The following is a 21,662-nucleotide window of genomic DNA, read 5'->3' on the forward strand; positions in this document are numbered from 1 at the left end:
TGATTAAACATCTCTAAAGTTCTTATATCTGAATTACTCATATATAAATTGTTCTTTCTCGCTTCTGTTTCCCTGCTGATGTTTGTAAGGGTCACAAATCAAGCCTAGATGAATCTGGTTGGGTTTCTGAGTTTTAGAAACAGGTTCTCTTGTTGCTTTGGTGTTTCTAAGTTTCCTCTCCACACTGCCCCATATACACATACTGGTTTCATAGTAGGTATCTTTAATTGAACCCATCAATCAAACTGGTGACTCAAACTCCAGCCTCCCTTTCCATATGCTTATTTCCATTCCCTGGAAATAAGACTCAGAGCAAATCTGAAGAGAGAAAATTAATTTCCTTTTCATCAGAAAACAGAAGCGTTAAGGCTGTTGTTTACATAAATCCAGGCAGGTATTTGAAACTTTAAAGGATTAAGAAATGCAACCTTTCTTGGGTGATGCAAACAGTAACGGGCAAGTGGTTTCCCCTCTAACTCCCATTCTCTTCCATTGGAGGAAGCCAGTTTACAGCAGGAACAAGTGAAGTGAAACAGAAAAGCAAGAAACAGGTAGAGAGAGAAGTACTTGTGAATTATGAGATGATGTTATTCATTCTTCCCACTTTCCTTTCTGCCTTTGTGTTTCACAACTTATACAAGTATTCTGAGATTGTAGTGACTACATTGCTTTTGTTAGCAAAAGATAATCTTCTGGACATGCCATTAAGAGAATCACATTAATAAGGAAGCCAACACATTGAAGACACATTGCAGTGTTCACAATTGCCCGAAGTTTTTTATTGCTGTGATAAAGCATCATGACCAAGGAAACTTGGGGGAGGAAATGGGTTATTTTGCCTACACTTCTATATCCTTGTTAATTATTACAGGAAGTCAGGACAGGAACTCAAACAGGACAGGAACCTGGAAGCAAGAGCTGAAGCAAAAGTCATTGAGGAATGCTGCTCAATGGCTTGCTCCTTGTGGCTTATTCAGCCTGTTTTATAGAACCTAGAGAACCAAATAACCCCATTAAAAAGAGGGGTACGGAGCTAAACAAAGAATTTTCACATGAACTTCAGTGGGCCGAGAAACACCTTAAGAAATGTTCAACATCATTAATCATTAGGGAAATGCAAATCAAAACAACCCTGATATTTCACCTCACACCAGTCAGAATGGCTAAGGTCAAAAACTCAGGAGACAGCAGGTATTGGCGAGGATGTGGAAAAAGAGGAATACTCCTCCACTGCTGGTGGGATTGCAAGATGGTGCAACCACTTTGGAAATCAGTCTGGCGGTTCCTCAGAAAACTGGGCATGACACTTCCTGAGGACCCTACTATACCACTCCTGGGCATAGGAATCCCAGAGGATTCTTCAGCATGCAATAAGGACACATGCTCCACTATGTTCATAGCAGCCCTATTTGTAGTAGCCAGAAGCTGTAAAGAACCCAGGTGTCCCTCAACAGAGGAATGGATACAAAAAATGTGGTATATTTACCCAATGGAGTACTATTCAGCCATTAGAAACAATGAATTAATGAAATTCTTAGACAAATAGATGGAGCTGGAGAACATCATACTAAGTGAGGTAACACAGTCTCAAAAGATCAATCAGGGTATGCACGCACTGATAAGTGGATATTAGCCTAGAAACTTTGAATATCCAAGACATAATCCACATATTAAATGAGGTCCAAAAAGAGAGGAGGAGTGGCCCCTGTTCTGGAAAGACTCAGTGCAAGAGTATAGGGGAATAGCAGAACAGGGAAGTGGGAAGGGGTAGATAGAGGAATAGGGGGAGGGAAGAGGGCTTATGGGACTTGCGGGGAGTGGGGACCCAGAAAAGGGGAAATCATTTGAAATGTAAATAAAAATATATCAATAGAGAAAAAAATTAAAAAAAAAGAAACCAAGACCACCAACCAAGGGATAGCCCCACCCACAATGGGCTGGGTCCTACCATATCAATCACTAATTAAGAAAATACTTAAGTGCTCTCCTACAGCCCATTGTATAAAGACATTTTCTCAATAGAGGATCTCATTTATCTCCAATGTCCCTAGTTTATGTCAGGTTGACATAAAAGTAGCTGGCACAATGATGTTCATCCTTGATGCTACCCATGTACTTCTGGATGCTGCTAATTGCCACTTCTTTTTTTTTTTATTTGATATATTTTTTATTTACATTTCAAATGATTTCCCCTTTTCTGGACCCCCACTCCCCGAAAGTCCCATCAGCCCCCATCCCTCCCCCTCTTTTCCCACCCAATCCTTCCCATTTCCCTGTTCTGGTTTTGCCCTATAATGCTTCACTGAGTCTTTCCAGAAATATTTCTTATGTAAGTAAGCAGGTTGTTTTAAACCACCCACAAAGAAGAAGTCCCCTCAGACAAAGTTTTGGTAGGATATACAGTTGGTCTCACAGGCAGGTACTAGGGATCTCATGCCTGGAAGTACAGGGTAGACAAGATCAGAAACTGAATCCAGGCTTAATTCTAAAATTTTAGAAGCAACACAGGAAAAGAAAAGCCAACTAGTTCATCAACCAGACTCTATGCCATAAACAGTAAAGCTTTCAGTGTAAGAAACTGTATAATAGTTTCAACAGAGTCAGACAATGAAAATCAAAAATCAAACAGTCACAAATTGGTCAAGTTAAGAAGGAAACAAAATATGACAGGAGGAACTGAGCAGATGGTAGGGCTTGGCATCTTGACTGCCTTCTCAGTTTTTCAGGATAAGACTCTTTAAGTGAACACTGACATGTGTATGGTTCCTAAAAATGACCTGAGGAGAGAGAGATGGGGACCAGGAGTTTCCCTGAAAACAATAAATCTCTGAACTAGAAGTTACCTAACATCTGGCTTTCACTGGCACCTACTAGATACCCTATTAACCAACCTTTAATTTCACAATATATGGAGAAGCCATGTGCAGGATGAGTCCCAGATGAATTAGAGTTTGATCCCAGAGGGGAAAGAAGCATATTTGGCCTTTTCACCCATACATTTTGTCAGGTCTGAAATAAAACCTCACTATTGAGGATTGGATTGAGTATGCCATGGTGGCTGTGTTTTATGTTAGATTTTTTCTCACCCCCTTGGCCTATATCGAAACAAGAATTCTGGAAAAGAGGAATCATTTGTCTTTTCCCTAAATTGTACTCTTGTTTTCCTTTGGAGTGAAAACTTTTGCTTCCTTCTCCTTATTCCAATCACTTTGCTGTTGGGTCCATACATCCCTGGATCTTCTCAGGTTTCTATTCTCAGATAAAGGAATCATTTGAAATCTACAAGTAGGTTCAAGGTAGGAACCTATATCAGTTGAATACTTCCAATACCACCACGCAGCCTTATCTAGCTTCCTGTTTTAAAGAGTGGGGTGGCTAACCATTACACATTCACTAGTGAGGCATCTACTTCATATGAATTAGCTTATTTAATCACCCTGTGGTACTATGAGAAAGGAACAATTACTTGTAATTTACAGTGGGAAAACAAGAGGATTTTAAAGCTGAGATAGGGAATGTTTTTCTTCATCCTTTAATTTTACAAACAAGGTAATAGAGAAAAAAGTGGCATGCTTCAGATCTCATTATTATTCAAAATAAGAATTGAGGCTATAATAGTGTTATGTATCAGTGATGGTAATACTTTAACAGGAATTGATACACTTAATTTTTGATGTATTAAAAATAAATGGTATTTCATCACTGAAAAGAAACAGGAAAGTAGAGAAAGACAGGAAGCCAGGGGTCAGGAAGGACAGACAGAGCAAACGGGGAGGAAGGAAAAGGTAGGAATGGAAGAGAAGGAGAAAGGAGGGCAGGAGAGTGGAAGGAAAAGGAGGTGGGAACAAGAGGGGGAGGAGCTGAAGGGACAGGACTGGAAGGCAAGGTGGAGTAAGGGAAAGGAGAGGGGGGAAAGGAAAGTGGAAAGGAGAGAGGTATGGGTGTAGTGGAAGAGAACAAGAGTGGGAATGGAAAGAAGCCAAAGTTGAGAAACTCTTTGAGAAAAGGTCATAGTTCTAAGACCCTTGAGAAGTGTTGCTCTTCAGGGCGTAAACCAATTTTCTAATTGATCTGTTGAACTTGAGGTAAGCAGACTGACAGGATTCCTTCTCCCCCTTCCCTTTTCCTTTTTATTTATCTCTCTTTTTTTCTTTCTTGGCCTGGAAAATTAGGAGTTTCTTTTCATACTCTGAAGAGAAGTACTGACTGAGATTCAATTTCCCAATTCTCACAAGGTTTCTAGGTCCCCTAATCTATTGCAAACTTCTGCTTTAAAAAAAATGGGACAATGCTATTTTCTAGTTAACCTATTTCTCAAAAAGTGATGAGAAAAAATAATACATGTGAAGGCCTATAAATAGAAACTTATGTTGACACTGGATTTAGAATTTGCTCTTTAAAATATTGTTGCCTCACATTCCTTTCTCCATAATACCAACCAGGTAAGTGTAGTTCTCTCTAACCCAGCTATACTAGTAGCTAGTGCTACTAAGTGGGTCCTTGTCACCTAATTTATGCTCAATCAGCAGTGAACAGAGCATGCTCTTCACAGCAGGACACAAAGGCAACAGGAGTGGGTAAGAAAGCAACATGAATGCCTAAGGGATTAACAGTTGAACTGCACTTTAGGCTAACAGTTGAAGAAACCAAGATCTTGGATCTTACCCTTTTTAACCAATCCAGACCAGACCAAACCAAATCAGACCAAAAGAAACTAAACCAAACCAAACCAAGCCAGACTAAACCAAACCAAACCAAGCCAAGTCAAGCCAAGCCAAGCCAAGCCAAGCCAAGCCAAGCCAAGCCAAGCCAAGCCAAGCCAAGCCAAGCCAAGCCAAGCCAAGCCAAGCCAAGCTAAGCCAAACCAAGCCAAGCCAAACCAAACCAAACCAAACCAAACAGAACCAAGACAAACAAAACACTATACAGGGCAACCTATCTCCTTTATCATCAGCCTAGCTCAAAAATAGTAATACTGGATTTAAGTTTTTCCAAGTTGATCCTCTAACCCAAGGACATCTATGCTTTGGTTATAGCTCAGTTATGGAGTATTTACCTTACTATATTTGAAACCCAGGCTTAGATCCCCAGTACTACAAATAAAATAATACATAAGGAAATATAATCCTTTGCAGAAAATTGATGATACTTTAAAGAACTCAGACCAAATTAGTGATCTCTTTCTTCCTCATGCATACAACCCTATGGAGTCTGGAGTTGAGACACAGAAAGAAAGGACCAGGGAATCAAATAGTTTTCTTTATGTTTCCATTGGATTCACTAGTACTTAGATCAGGCTGTTTGGACAGTTAGTCATGAGACTCCAGACCCTGCACTGTTTCCTTATTCTTCCTTGTATTTAGTACACAAGCTAAAATAAATGACTCATGAAAAGTTGGTCTTCAGATCAATACCAAATCCAAGTTGATAATTACTTAAAACACCAATATTATCTTTTACATCATATAAAAAATGTTCATCCATATTTTCTAATTAAATTTCCACAGGAAAAGGGAAGAAAAAATATCGATAGGACAATTTCCCACTGTGCCAGGCAAAAAGGCAAGATTTTATGTTGTGTATTATTGTTTACTCCTTATATAACCCAGGGAGAATGACTGTGTTTTCTCTTGTCTCTAGATAAACAGAAGCTAATGGTGATCTAGTGAATTTGTCAAATTTAGACATCTAGAGTGGATCAAAGCCAGATCTCAAATCCAAGTCTTCTGTTTCTTAAGTTCCTTGTATTTACTATCTACCCACAATACCTCAAACCCCAATTCACAGTGTGAAAGAACATCTCTAATTGCATTATTTACATAAATGCTCTGTGAAGATCCCAGGAAAAATGGAGCCACACACTCAGACCTCAGATATGGTTCACACAGTGTAGCTGTTACCACAGAAACTATACCTACTGAAATCACTGATTCATTCCATATGGTGTTATTCTCAGAGCCATCCATGGTGTGGATACCATAAGTTTCCCAAGAGTTGTAAATCTCCAGGTTCTATTATTCAGATTGCCTTTCCTTGTAGTCTTTCCTTCCACATGGCAGGAGTCATGCCTACAAGAACATATGTGTACATGCCTACACAGCACCTTTGCTTTTCTGTCTTCCTTTTTCTGTTCCTTTTTCTATACTCTAAGTCAGTTGTAGTCTTCATTTTTATGAACTTAATCAAATTCTTTATTCCAGAAGAGCAATCTAGCATCTAACATTCTCCTTGAGCTTCCCCCCTTAGCATATCAAAACTCTATCCCATCCCCCACACTTATGAAGCCTTCATTACTTGTACCATTTCAGTTCACACTAGGCTATTAATATTTATGAAAACAAGATATATGAAAGCATATGACCTCAAATTCTGGATAAGCAGTTTATCTTACTTTGTTTCTTGACACTCTGATAAAAAACCATGACCAAAAACAACTTGAGGAGGGAAAGGCTTATTTCATGTTACAGGTTAGGGTCCATCATGGAGGGAAGAGAGGCAGGACCTCAAGCAGGCCTGTATGAGAGACCACAGAGCAACGCTGCTTTCTGTTTCTCCCAGCCTCACATTCAGCAACTTTTCTTACTGGCTAGACTCTCTTATATCTGTTAGCATTCAACAGACAAAAGTTCCACAAACATGTCCACAGGCTAATCGAATGCAGGCAATTCCTCAAAGGAATTCCCCTCTTTCTAGTATGTCTAGCTGATTACCAAGATGAGCAATTACTAATCTTTCTCTGCCTAAAAGGTTTTGGTGGTATGTGTGTTTATATATCATATGTATAATTTTTTCTCAAAAGTTTAACTTTTTTGTGTGTGTAAACCCCGAGTTTCACTTCATTTCATTATTATCCTATCTATAGAAAGTGATTGTTAGTTGGCATTTAATTTTATGGAACTAGAATAAGAGCAAGATAAAGATTTATGAGTTAACCTCTAAGACAACAGAATTAATTAAATAGATAGAAAGGACAATGGCTTCCTTCTGTGGAAAGCTCTTGTACTACAAGATGGACTCCCTCCTGTATTATTCTAAACTCTAGTATATCCATAAAGTGGAACTCCATGCTGAATGTGTAGGTCCTCAGAGCATACACAGGCAGTTTGAACTCACATTTTTGGATCCTCATTACCACCTGAAGAATTATGACCTCAATTTATATGGCTTTATAGGTGAGCTGGGTGATATACTGGCCTCTAACCCAACTTGTCCAAGGTCACTACACTAATAACTAGTAGAGATGAAGATTGCTCATCTTGACTCAAAATCCATTAGTAGGCAGCTGCTGGCAGCACTACCCAAAGTTATGATCCTACCATACATTTTATCAGAATGTGAAAATTTTGGAGGAACATGGAATTTGTAGGAAAGGTGGGGAATCAAATATCATGTACAAAGAAAGCTGTTCTATGACACTTTTAACCTAACATCTAACTCAAACTAATCACATTTAATTTCTCATGTTTTATCTTAGCAATGATTACATTTTTTTTTCTATTTTACTCCATAGCTATCTGTTTTGGGCTCAAAAGTATTTCAAGTTATTTATAATAAGGTCAACTTGATATCTCTAATATTTCCTCCCTGGCTATCAAAAGCCAAATACCCTGTCTAACTACCAATCATCACCAACTTGCATTTTTCTCTCTATATAGTTGAAGAGTAAAGTGTACAATGGGTGACCTCTAAGAGTGCGTCTCTTCAGAATGTGATTTCACTCATCATAAATTTTATCCTACTGGGAAGCACTGAGGAGTGGAGAGGGACTGGTGCTGGATGTTCAATTCTTCCTGCAGGGACAAGACTCACTTTGCTATTACTATCACAACACATGGATTTTAAGAAGACAAGCTGAAATGAAAAACAAAAGTTAATGAGATAAGGGTGAATGATATAAATAGGTGTCTAATGAACTGGGAAATGGATGAGGTATTATATGTCTGAGTGAATGTTCTTTAAACTTTGATTCCTCATCCTCTTATTCTGCTTTTATAGTCTATATATTTTTCTTGTAAACTGGTTAACTGTGGCCTCAAGAATATAATATAGAAAGGCTGGGGATATAGTTCAGTAGGAGAGAACTTGCTTAGTGGTCATGGGGTCCTGGGTCCTATCCTGTCACTGGCAATAGAAACAAACAAAATCAGAAGTGAAAGAACCTTTCTAAAAGAAATTGAAGACTCGAAGGGAAGCACAGATTTACCCCAAGTTCTTTCTTCTTGTCTCACTTTTCTCTGTGAATTCTAAGTCCTAATTCCAGGAAGAATAAACCACAGTCTTCTCTTTACTTCTACTAATCATAGTTCAGTCCTAAATCATGCACTGCTTGAAATATAGATGAAGCCATGGATAAAGTCATAAAACATTTCACACCTAAAGTAAGTCTTTTGTGTGAGAGGAAGTGTTAGGAGGGATGAGCAGAATTGTTTTTGTGTTCACTGCTGTGCAGTTGTTATTGATTGTGATATTTTCTTGCCTATGGTGGGTCTGCAAGCCTTGCCTCTGAAAGTCAGCACTTAGTTTGGGTGACAAAAGGAACAAGGGAGAAAATACTTTAGTTTTATTTTTTCATCTTAAGATTGTGATAATGCTAAACATCTAACAAGCTAGCCCATTTTCATTTCTCCTCAAGATTAATCCCTGCTAGGAATCTATTTCAATGAAGAAAATCACTGAACATATGTAAGAATTGATGGTATTTAGAAAACAGGGATTTGCTAGCTGCTGCTGGTATTTGTTGGTAGCAGAGAAGATATTGTGCAGATGTCCTTGTACACTGTCATTAAATAAGCAATGGACTCTTTGTTCTTCAAGCCAAGAGACTATAAATCTGAAATGTCAACCAGTTCCTGGTCTTGCAGCTGCCTTAGCTTCCTAGGACAGGCATATGATTTTCTGGCTTTTCTGTTTTGAACACACTTTCTAATGGTCAATTATTCTGTGTGTAACACAAGGATTTTGCTTGCTCCACTCACCTATTATCCCAGGTACAGTATTCAACAATGTTCCAGAATGAAATGAAGGAATATTGGAGGCAGGAATATTGCTTAATTAGTGAAGTGCTTACTGTGCAAGCACAAGGAACCGAGCCCGATGCCAAGTACTCTTAGAAAACACTCAGGAGCAATGACACATACTTGTAGTTCCTAAGGTGGTAGGGCTGACACAGGGAGATCCCCAAAACTCCCGTCCAGACAATCTAACCTAATGAGTGAGTACCAGGCCAGTGAGAGACCCTGAGGCAAAAAAAAGGTGGGTAGTATTGTGAGAAATTATGTATGAGATTGACCTCATATCTTCATATTAATTTACACACTTGCAGATACACACACACACACACACACACACACACACAGAGAGAGAGAGAGAGAGAGAGAGAGAGAGAGAGAGAGAGAGAGAGAGAGAAAGAGAAAGTCGACAGACAGAAATAGAGACGGACAGAGATAGAGACAGAGACAGAGATAGACAGAGATAGAGACAGAGACAGAGACAGACAGAAACAGAGACAGACAGAAACTGTGTCTGAAGTTAGAAGTGAATGATAGTTTTGAGGCTAAAATTTTCTTTCCTTTGCGCTCTCAGACATATGTGTACATTGAAATAGCAGCCACACACATGAGCTAGAATCTCAATTGGTTTTATTTACAGTGGGTATTCTCAACAAATCAGAAAAGGGAATAGCTCTTTTAAATCAGATATTTGAAGATGTGCATTTCATGTCTCCTCTTTATCCACTCCTACTCCATAGTAAGTTTGGACTCTTTGCTTTCGTACCATAATGCATGGACCCCACAACTCTGCTCTCTGCAGTAGTATCTGCGTTTGATGGGACTTGGTGAAGTCACCTAACTCTCTAACTTATAACAATGTTCAGGGCAATCATTAAGAAGGATTACATGATTTCTGATTTTAATTATAACTCCATTTGAATTATAACCCATTTAAATACTGCTAAAGTGTCAATAAAAATAGTTTCCAATAGGCAGGCAGGAGTCTTAGGAAAGACACATCACCTTTATGATGCTGTTGTCAGACTGAATTAATCTTTCTGAAATGTCAAGTCATATTTAAGTGGAAATAATATGTGATGTTATTTAGTCAATATCGCATACAATAAAAATACATTAAGATATTATATGAATGTACTATGTAACTTGTGAATGCAGACATTGAGACAACACTCAAAATTTTAGCAGCATTCCTAAGAATGGGAGCAACCCTGACGAAGCACATTATTTGGTTAAGAATTATCTTGAGAGTTTAATGCATATCTCAGTAAATCTCAAAGAATCTTACAACAATATAATATCTAGATTTATATAGAAGAAAACTGAGGATTGGAGTCTGAGTAAATCACCCAAGCTATTAAGCTCCAGAGCAAAGATTAGACCCAGCAGAGATGAGGACCTAAGCTTAACCAAACCTCTGAGTCAGATAAAGCAGTAAACTAGACAGTCTAGTAGTTTTTGATCTATTGGAATATTTCTGGTCCTAGCGATTTTAGGTTTCTGTAATGGAAACTAATTGACTTTATAGTGTTTTGAAAGTTGTAGTAAGAAAGACAATGTAAGGAAAATAGGTTTAGCTGTAGCAACCACAGGCACACAAACAGCAGTGGTAAAGTATAATATCAGTTTTCTTACAAGTTAGAAATGAGAAGTATCTGTAATCCCAGCACCTAATCTGAAGCGAGAGGATTTTTAATTAAGGCCAGCCTAGGTGCCATGGGGAGACTAACTAACTTACTCTTGCTAGTCTCAAACTAACAAGATGGGATTGCTTATGACAGTCCTTCCAAAAGCAAGAAAAGGTTGAGGGGGTTATGGTTCTTACACATAGTAACTCAAAGTAACTGAATAGATTCAAGCCCTGATTTCCAACTGAATTCTGTTAATTATGTCAGTTTAAGATACAGGCAGATTTCACAAAGAGTAGGGAAATATGACCAGCCAATGTGACCAGGAAGAATATAGCCTAAATAGACATTTGTACTACTCTCTTTGGCTATGAGGCTATTGAGAGAAAAAAAATCCCCCAAATTGTAATTCCCCAAAAATATTCTTCTGGGAGAAGTCTAAACCATTTGGGTACCCAAAAGAACCTCTTTGGATAAAGAGTTGCAATTTAATTTGTCAGATGATCTTATAGGACAACTTAACTTTGCAGGAAGCAGTTGGATTTGAGACAGCAGTGGGAAGAGGACCAAACCTTACTTATACTGGATCATTTCTTCTTTCTCCTGCTTTCTATTGAAACCCTTCCAGTCAGGACCCAAAACATAGGAAGACAGATAGATGATAGATGAGACAGACATATATATATATGAAGAGAGAGAGGGGGAGGGGGAAGGAGGGAGAGAGAGAGATTGTGTTTGTGTGTGTATGTGATAAAACTTATCAGTAGGTCTCTGATCTTTTGTTAGTGTGTTGACCTTGAAGAAATCTTTTTTCTTTCTGCATTTTATTATTTAAGAAGACAAATGCCATTGCTTTGAGCATCTTCCCTCTTAAAAATATTTAACTGAAGCATTAGACATTAATAGTGCACTATTATAATACCAGCTCTAGTTAGGATTTGATGTACATTATTTTAAATTCTTTTTTGCTCCTAGAGCAAGTTTCTATTTTGAACTCTGGACAACTTATTTACTTGTTTTTGCTGTAACAAATACTTGTGGAATTCTGATTTTGAAGTTTCCAGAATGTGTGAGGCATGTGGGAATGGCCGAGTATAGAGTTTACTGTATTGTACAATATCACATATCTGTGCTAATACCATATTAGTAAAAATCACTCTATAATGAGCAATATTGAAATACAGGGAAGGTATTCTGTATCCAATACTATTGTGTGTGTGTGTGTGTGTGTGTGTGGGAGGTGGGCTTGTGAATCTCAGATATACATATATATTACAAACTACATATCTGAGGTAGAAAGATTTTTTTTGGTATTTTTTTTTATTTAAAAGCAAAAGATAGCAACACATTACACTTTACTAACAATCTTCAAAAATTCACTCAGTTACTCTGCGGTAATTATTCAGGTCATGTCTAGATAAGTGCCCCTCCCCCTACTTTAGACTAAATGTCTTGATAAACTAAATGTCATCCTAATGTCTTTACTATCAGGAATTCTTTAGTATTAGGACAACCTTTAATAAATTTGTTCATATTCGTCACAAAGTTCTAGACCAAAAATTAGGGTATTACTAAACAGACTAGGAAGTGAGAGCCAGAAGGGTAAACTAGAAAAAGAAATCCAGAAAGAAGATTATACATGAAATAATATTTAGAACTCAGAGAGGAAATAACACACTTGGAACACCATGAACTAGGACTGGAAGCCATTACTGAACAAATGCTATTTAGAGCTGACCTAAGAAGGCTCCAAGAGAAGAGCCAGTGGCAGTCAAGGGAAGTTATCCTAGAGCTGAGATGGCAGATTTTGAGAATACATAGACAAAAAGGATCACTTCCTCTTCCTGGTCTCATCACTGCTCAAATTGGCACTTCTCCGGGGTTAATCAGCCACTACAGAGTCCCTTAGCAGAGGTATTGTTTTAGGCACTGTTTTTAGCAGAGCAGAACATAGGGAAAGAAAAGAAGCACATGGTCTTGCCACGTGGGTCACAGAATCATGGGGGTCATGCATAAGAGAAACCCATTAACTATGTACAGTATAAAACACAAAAAATGAGAAAGACAGACAGATGGAAGGAAGGAAGGAAGGAAGGAAGGAAGGAAGGAAGGAAGGAAGGAAGGAAGGAAGGAAAAAAACAGGCTAAGGATAAAGTCAAGCAGGTTAGGTGTTAGGAGGCCAGGATCCTGGTTTTACTGGCTACTTGGTCTTGACAAGGGACCTGGCGCCACTGACTTTGTAACATGGGAGTAAAGATGGCAGTGTCATCTCACAGAGTAGTTGACTTAAGTCCCTACTCACTGTTCATCAGGCTTTCTAAAGAAAGAAAAGGAGTGCCGTGTGATGTCAGGCTTGTGGGATGGGAGGAAGGGAGGATGTGAGTCACTTCTTGAATGATAGACTCTCACACCAAATCTCAGTTGATTTGCTCACTTTTGCTCCAGCTTTGTTCTTTACTTTTTGTCTACATTTTATCTCTGTTTCTCTGGTCACTTGCTGGCCAGTGAAACAAGGTTCTCTGATTGTCCACACAGAACATCATTTGAAGTACTTTGAATTTAATGTTGGAACAGGAGGAACAATCAGTTAAGCCAGTAGAGGAACCAGAACTTTGAACTTATGCTATTGAAGTAGGTGAATGGATACTACTGCACCCTGTCTTTGATTGACAGAAGCCCAGTGTCTATTAGCAAGATGGGAGGATAGATTGCACTAATAGCATATAGAATCCCAGAGTGAATGACTTTGCTAAATTACAACATGATGACTATCAACATTAAGAAAGCAACACTGAGGGAAGAGATAGTAAGTCCCACTGAGTCAAGAGGCCATAAAGTCTCTGATGAAGTGATGACACTGCAAAAAAATATAGATTTCTCTTTGGGTCTAAACAGTGGCTAGCAGTTAGATAACAATGGCTCCAGAACATGGGAATGAGCTCTGCAAACTGATAAATGAATAAAAAATAAACATAGGTCTTTATCTAGAAGGACTACTAACTTTCAGGCTATTTTTCAGACTTATGTAATCATTTTAATAAAATGTAAAACTCTCAGATATATCTGCCAAGAGATACCAGAAGTTACTCCAAAGCTCTATGATAGATTGAGTTCCTAAGATTTCATGAAAGATATTTCCTTATCCCTGCATCTAATATTTATTAGCTTACATGAGCCACTTAATACTAAAAGATATGGGGAAATCTTTGCTGTTATTTTGAGCTCAGAGCCATTGAGTTTAGCAGATGAACCTAAAAGTCCTGCCTTAATTTCTATCTCATCACTATATGAAATGATCTGATTTGTGAATCAAATCTTGAAATTGAAGAGTGTCATGGTTTGGTTTCCTTCTCTCTGCCAACTGCTTTGAGTTATATGCTACAACATGGGTTATTCCAAGTTTATTGCCACTACGGTTAATGTTAGGATATATAGTTAGTGGGTTATCACTGAAAATAGACTACCACTATAGTTTTAGAGTATACATTAGGGTTTACAGAACTGGCATACAAGATTGTACTGATTTAGGTCTCCTGTATAGTCACTATGTGTGAGAAATGATTCAGAGCATCTAAGTTCCAGATCATCCCATCATTTCCTTCAAATACACACTCTCACAGTGCATGCAGGGGGGAGAATTTACCTGCTTTGGAACTATTAAGGCCAGATTCCCTAAGATCACCACAAGTGATTATATATTTTATATTTCAACATTCATTTTGAAGTATTTCATTTTTAAAATTATTGAGATTATTTTATTAACATTTTTCTTAGTTATCTTACTGATTTAATATTTCAAATGTTCTCCCCTTCCTAGTCTCCCTTCTGAAACCCGTCAATTCAGCCACCTTCTGCTCTGCTTCTACGAGGGTGCTTCTCCACCCATCCACTCCCATATCACCTCTTTGGCATCCCCCTACACTGGGGAATCAAGCCTCCACAAGACCAAGGGCCTCCCCTCCCATTGATGACAGATAAGGCAATCCTATGCTACATATGTAGCTGGGGCCATGGACCCATCCATGTATACTCTTTTGTTGGCAGATTAGTCCCTAGGAGCTCTGGGTGGTCCAGTTAGTTGATATTGTTGTTCTTCCTATGGGGTTGCAATCCACTTCAGCTCCTTTAGTCCCTCCCCTAATTCTTCCATTGGGGTCCTTGGGCTCAGTTCAATGGTTGATTGTGAGTATTTGCATCTATATTAGACAGGTGCTAGCAGAGCCTCTCAGGGGAATGCTATACCAAGCTCCTATCAGCAAGCATAAAATCAAAATGACAGGGAGACAACACCTTAAACCAAACAGAATGACTAAGATGAAAAACTTGGGTGACAGCAGATGCTGGCAATCATGTGGAGAAAGAGGAACACTCCTCCGTTGGTGGTAGGATTGTAAGCTGGTAAAACTACTTTGGAAAACAATCTGATGGTTCTTCAGAAAATTGGAAATAGTTCTACCTGAAAATCTAGATATACCACTCCTGGGCATATACCCAAAAGATGTTCCAACATATAACAAGGACACATGCTCCACTATGTTCATAGTAGCCTTATTTATAATAGCTAGAATCTGGAAACAACCCAGATGCCCTCAACTGAAGAACAGATACAGAAAATGTGGTACATTTACACAGTTGAATATTAGAATTATTTTTATAGGGGGCAATTATCTGAGACAAACAAACAACATGCCATTTCTTTAATATGACAGCACCAGCACAAGATTTGAGATAATCTAAACAGTGAATGCTATCACTAAACTGAAATGCCATAGGCAATTGTATATGCATATGTCTGTAAGCAAATATACATTTGTGTATAAATGTACATATACATATATAAAATACAAATCACACAGTTATAGAGTACATGTAGGTGGGATCAGAGTCATCAATTTTCTAAGGTCCAAAATAAACTCATCAAACTGAACCGAGGCTCAATTCAAACAGCATTACCCTTACTTGTTCTTTTAACATTAGCTGTAGTTTTTTATTTTTTCAAGAACTGTGATGATATGTACTTAATAATCAAAATAGTTTTGAAACATTGGATATTTGCTATAGCTTCTCTCTTAAAATTACAAAATTTCAGGAAGAGAAAGAATAAAATATTTAAATACTTTTGACAATTAATTAGAGTTTTGTACTAATAACATTGAATGGGGAAGCAATTGTGTCTAAGAGACCATTGCTTAAGGGGTAAATGCTTAATATTCTTGGGCAATATCGAATTCTTCTTGATAAAAGAAAGACGAGTTTGACAAGCATAGAAACAAACTTAATATATGTGTTCCAGTTGAAATCAGAATCATTGTAACTTCATATGACCCTGAGAGCTTCCAAACAACCACTTTTAAAATTCCTTACAGAAACTGTATTATGCTGTTGCTATTCAAGATTGGCTTTTAATCATCCAACAAGACCACAGAATTCTGTTAGGAGCAACTCAAATACAGCAGGCAGTCTTTGAAACATCTAGGTGATTTCTAAAATGCAGAGAAAATCATGATTATGTACAATGTGAAAACTTTGAGAGTAATCTGAACTTTAAAGAATATTTGCACTTTTCAATTGTTGAAGGAAGCATATCTCTTGAGTTTCTATGCCACAAGGAGTATATTTTCTTGGAGAAAGTTGGTAATGATTTTTAACAAGGATTCATTTTGGACACATTTCCATCATTCTTCATTTGTTACCTCAAAGGTTTAAAAACACATTTGAAAAAAGACTCAACTACTTTAATAAGCTTCTTTCACATACTGATCAAGTCCCCTTGGCTATCAGTGTGGCCTCTCTCATCCCCTAGATAGGTAAACTCTGAGAGCAATTGTTTCTACAACACTGAACAAGAAAAACTCATTTATGGAGTCATTTTGTATATCTACAGGTTCTACCAGACTTCTTCACAGATATGTAAGTATAGTATCACTACTGAAGAAATGATTATACTTCTTAAATATGCCTGTAATCTGGAGTTTATTTAAATCAGCACATGAAAAAACATAAAATAAAAATAAATCAGTACAAGACACAAATGCTAATTCAAGACCTTTTGATATGTCTATGAAAACCACCTGACAAAGTTATTGAAGCTACTTTTTGGGTGTCAGGAACTATAAACTGCAGCTAACTACAAATATTAGTATGAGGAATATCAGTATTACATTTCATCTTTAGTGTGTGCCACTATTAGAAACTACTGTCCTCATGGTATTAATTTGGGCCACTATTACTCTTTGTCATTGATCAATATTTGGTTATATTAAGAATTCAGAATTCATACAAAGCAAACAAGAACAAATATACATTTATCTGGAGCAAGAACTATAAGAACTATAGAGATTTAGCTATAAAGATCATACATCTCTAAATATACAGAAAACATTTTTTTCCAATGTGTCAAGAACTAACAAGATGAACAAAAGAATCCTTAAGTACATAAAGCATTATCCTTACCGGAATGAACGCATGTTGCATAGCTTCTTCACATTGTTTTAAAGAAGCAATTGTATCCCACAGAAGCTGATAATTCTCAGCTCGGGAAGCACTTGGCCGTTGCATATCGAAAGCTGGTAACATTCAAACTGAGCTCAAAGAACCCAGTTGAAGAAGGAAAAAAAAAAAACCTGCAGATCTGTTACATAAACTTCTTAATTAGATCGGCTACACAAACTGCTATCTTAAGACTTTAAAAAAAGTTAATCAGAACATTTCTTTGGGGGGATAACTGGGCGTGACTTGAACAGAGGCAGATGTTTTCATTGGGAAGTATTTTGATTCCCACACTTGTAAAAAGCAAGAAGCAATCGCATCAGTGTTCCCCTGTCTTCATACGGGTCTGGCAAAACTGCACATACCATAAGTGTGTGGGGGGAAAGAAGTGGGAGGAGGGAAGTGGTGAAAAGTGCTTCTGCCACAAGCTTTGGGTGGCAGGCACAGAGGTAGAATTTGAGTGAAAATGGTAAATTGGTAGCAAATGGAAAATATAAACATGCGTTAGGTATACAGTCAGGCACCTGCACTTGTCTGTTATGTGAGAAACTCCTGCAATTCAGTGTCTTTAACTATCTCCAGCTATCATTTAAGACATAGATCTAATTCTTTTGTAGCATGTATATCACCTTATCACAACACAAGTTGCTTATCTTAAGACTTTATGTTACAGACAAGTCAAAAAGCATACAGTAAACAAATCATGAGAGCTGTATATGTTAGAATTTAAAAGTGGTTAGAAGAACTTTGTGCTGCTTATGCATAGGGAAGCAGTCACATTTAATCCCTGTTTTAGATAGCATTCCCAGAGACAATGAAAGATAGCCATGACTTTGTATAGTCTTGGGACCAATGGGTGGTCTGCACAGAGCTAGAATGTCTTAATTCTAAAGAAATATGATTGTGTACTTCACCAAGAAAAAAGACTAATACAGTCACTAAATGGAATATGAATAAACTTTCAAGATATTTTATATTCTGAATTTTCTTTCACTGAAGACAGCAGTCTTCCACAGTCCCCACAGTATTCGAGGGATCGCTGAGGTAGCGGGAAAGCACTTTGAGGGAAATGCTGAGTGATAGTGGTAAGGAACGCAGATGCTCACAGCTAGTTTCACAGCCAACAATGACAACATTTGTTGATGAAGTGTGAGAAGGAAAGGCAAGTGAAGGAATATACACAACACACTGATTACACTGCACGTTTAATTGACCTCAAAATCTCAACTGGTGTAAGGCAAGGTATGAGTGTAGAAAGTAGCCCAATGGCACAAATGAAAGATTTCCGCTGTATTATTTCTGGTTATTTTTGGAAGACCTGCATGATTTGGGTTACCTAGTTTTTCAGCCTCTGTACTCTGGTGATGGTGCACTTGTTCATATTAATGACCTTGCTGTATAAACGTCCCCCAAACTGATGCCCAGACTCCTCTTACCTCTTCTATGTTGTGGAGTTTGTCTTTTAATTGAAGGAACTGGGAAGACAAGCCTTTCAGGACTTTCTACCTGGGCTAATTTGTAGGAAGACTGTTTTTCTTCAGTATTGCGAGTCTACACCATAAGGCTATTGCCATCAGACAGTTTGTTTCTCAATATCAAGTCAACCAAGCTTTTCTTTTCTCATTCATGGTGTTCTGTTCAGTTCACACCCACAGTCCCTCCTCTGCTTTTATTCCTGCCCTTATCCACTCCCATCTGCCCCAGCCACATGCTGCCACTTTGTGCATGGTCGGCCGGCCAGCCCACAACTTCCCGAAAATATTCTCTCGCTAGTAAATGTTCTGAGTTTCTCAGGAAGTGACTAGAAAATAAGTGCTTTTGTTTTTAAAGTCATCTTCCAAAATCCTAACCTATGTTTTCTTAATTTTCTTGAGTAAAACAATATCACTATTCAGAGAGCAATTTCTGAGTCTAATTCTTGCCCTTTGCTCAGTAGACCCTACCCATACTTTGACCAGAAACTCCTAAAAGGTCTTGTTTTTCTTAATAGTTGTAAAAAAATTGATGATTCTCCATCTATCTGTAAAAAGTTAACATAAAAATATTCTTCAAATATCTACTAACTCATTTATTCATTTATTTTATAACCATATGAAGTATCATTTCCTATGTGTAATCATATATGACAATTCTTTTAACAAATAGATGAAAAGTTGAATCTATTTTTAAGGACTAGTGTAATATGAAGGTTAACATATTGAACAAATAGAAAAGTCTAACATGTCTAAGGGAATAGAACAGGTATCATAAATTAAGCTTGTAACAATGAAAAACTAAACACAATTTCTATGGGGATATCAGGATGGGTTCATGAAAATTCCACGCTTGAGGAGAGCTTGAAGTTGATTAAGAAGTAGATTATGCAAATACAGCTCAGGAATGGGACAACAGAAGGGGGTGAAATGGTACAGGGTAGAAAGGGGGCAGTGCTAGTTCTTAGAAGAAATGTGGCACCCTGAAGGAAATCAAGGCATTAAGGCTTAACATCCAGATTTGGACTAGAGGGAAATCTATTATACATTTTAAACTTTTGCTTAGAGTTTTTTAAAAAATAAAAGCTCTTCACCAACCCTACATCAGATAGAGGGCTAATATCCAATATATACAAAGAACTCAAGAAGTTAGACCCCAGAAAACCAAATAAGCCTATTAAAAATGGGGGTACAGAGTTAAACAAAGAATTCTCACCTGAAGAACTTTGGATGGCGAAGAAGCATCTTAAAAAAGGCTCAATTTCATTAGTCATCAGGGAAATGCAAATCAAAACAACGCTGAGATTTTAATTTACACCAGTCAGAATGGCTAAGATTAAAAACTCAGGAGACAGCAGGTGTTGGCGAGGATGTGGAGAAAGAGGAATGCTCCTCCACTGCTGGTGGGGTTGCAAATTGGTACAACCACTCTGGAAATCAGTTTGGCGGTTCCTCAGAAAACTGGGCACCTCACTTCCGAAAGATCCTGCTATACCACTCCTGGGCATATACCCAGAGGATTCCCCAGCATGTAATAAGGATATATGCTCCACTATGTTCATAGAAGCCCTATTTATAAAAGCCAGAAGCTGGAAAGAACCCAGGTATCCCTCAACAGAAGAATGGATGCAAAAAATGTGGTATATATACATAATGGAGTACTATTCAGCCATTAGAAACAATGAATTCATGAAATTCTTAGGCAAATGGATGGAGCTGGAGAACATCATACTAAGTGAGGTAACCCAGTCTCAAAAGATCAATCATGGTATGCACTCACTAATAAGTAGATATTAGCCTAGAAAACTGGAATACCCAAAACATAATCCACACATCAAATGAGGTACAAGAAGAACGGAGGAGTAGCCCCTAGTTCTGGAAAGACTCAGTGTAGCAATATAAGGCAAAACCAGAACAGGGATGTGGGAAGGGGTGGGTGGGAGAACAGAGGGAGGGAAGGGGGCTTATGTGACTTTCGTGGAGTGGGGGACCAGAAAAGGGGAAATCATTTGAAATGTAAATAAAAAAATATATCAAATAAAAAATGTCTTTATTTGTGAGAATGTCATTCATGCAAGTAAATATGTTGGTGTCTATCTCCATCTTCCAAACCCTTAGTATCCCCCCAAATGCATCCTCCCAACTTAGTGTTTCTGTTTTTAAAAACCCACTAAGCCTAGTTATGGTATTGTATCATTTACAAAGAGGTGTGCATTTAAGGACTTTCTGAGGGGGGAGTTGTTTCACTATAACCATGACAATTATAATTGCAGTAAAAATGAAATAATAAAACCTAGATTAATTCTCTCAACTAAAACAGCCAAAGCTAGGGTGAGCTTTCTGGTTCACTAGATTCCAATGATGGACACAAAATGGCAAATAGCACTGAACTCCAGGAGAAAGAAAGGTGTCTCTTATTCATCCCCTTCTTACAGATGGGACTTCTACACATCATGGAGGGGAGCTAGTTCTAGCCCAGTGTATTTGTATTGAAAGAATAACATGGGTTTTATGAGGAGAAAAAGCAGAAAGGCAAAGTTCAGAAATCATTTATTACAGTCACAGATACCAGTACTTTCTCTGAATAGCTAAGTAGGCAGTAAACCTGGAAGACCTAGAGAAAATCAACCATTCATTTGAACTAATTTAGCTCACTGTAATGTGGAGCAGTTCGCACAACAATAACTTTTGCTATTCTATTCAAATTCAGTTCTATTCCTCACACATTCTTTTCAAATAGTGTATTGTTTCCCAAGAGTGGACGTATTGTGAAAAACATTTTTTCCTGATGTGTGTGTGTGTGTGTGTGTGTGTGTGTGTGTGTGTATTTACAAGTAGGCGGTGGCCAGGTGATTATGGAGGTCCTATGAGGGTGTTGTATTTCCTCCTTAAATACTGGATAAATTGTTCCTCTGAAGAATGTTACCACTGACCTTGGAACTTACATTCTGGAGAGATCTTGACAGTCAACAATCTCTAGTGGTCCTCTTATCTCTTTCTCCCTCAGTGCTGTGGTCACCACCATTCACAGGACTTTGTCCAGCTTTTACATAGGTGCTGGAATA

At 37.9% G+C, this 21,662-nt stretch overlaps 1 protein-coding gene across 10 annotated transcripts in view; it reads right to left on the minus strand.

Moving 5' to 3' along the window:
* Dlg2 (discs large MAGUK scaffold protein 2) overlaps positions 1-21,662 on the minus strand; it is a 1,203,331-nt gene that overhangs the window by 720,998 nt on the left and 460,671 nt on the right. For 3 of the 10 annotated variants that reach the window (XM_052158771.1, XM_052158762.1, XM_052158747.1), the window contains exon 1: positions 17,090-17,194. The exons of the other annotated variants lie outside the window; for them this stretch is intronic. In XM_052158771.1, coding sequence (XP_052014731.1) covers positions 17,090-17,194 — 105 coding nt within the window. Of the gene's footprint in view, positions 1-17,089; positions 17,195-21,662 lie in introns of those variants that run through there. 10 annotated transcript variants of the gene reach the window in all.

This window comes from Apodemus sylvaticus, chromosome 1, assembly GCF_947179515.1.
Source record: "Apodemus sylvaticus chromosome 1, mApoSyl1.1, whole genome shotgun sequence".
Classification (NCBI taxonomy): Eukaryota; Metazoa; Chordata; class Mammalia; order Rodentia; family Muridae; genus Apodemus; species Apodemus sylvaticus.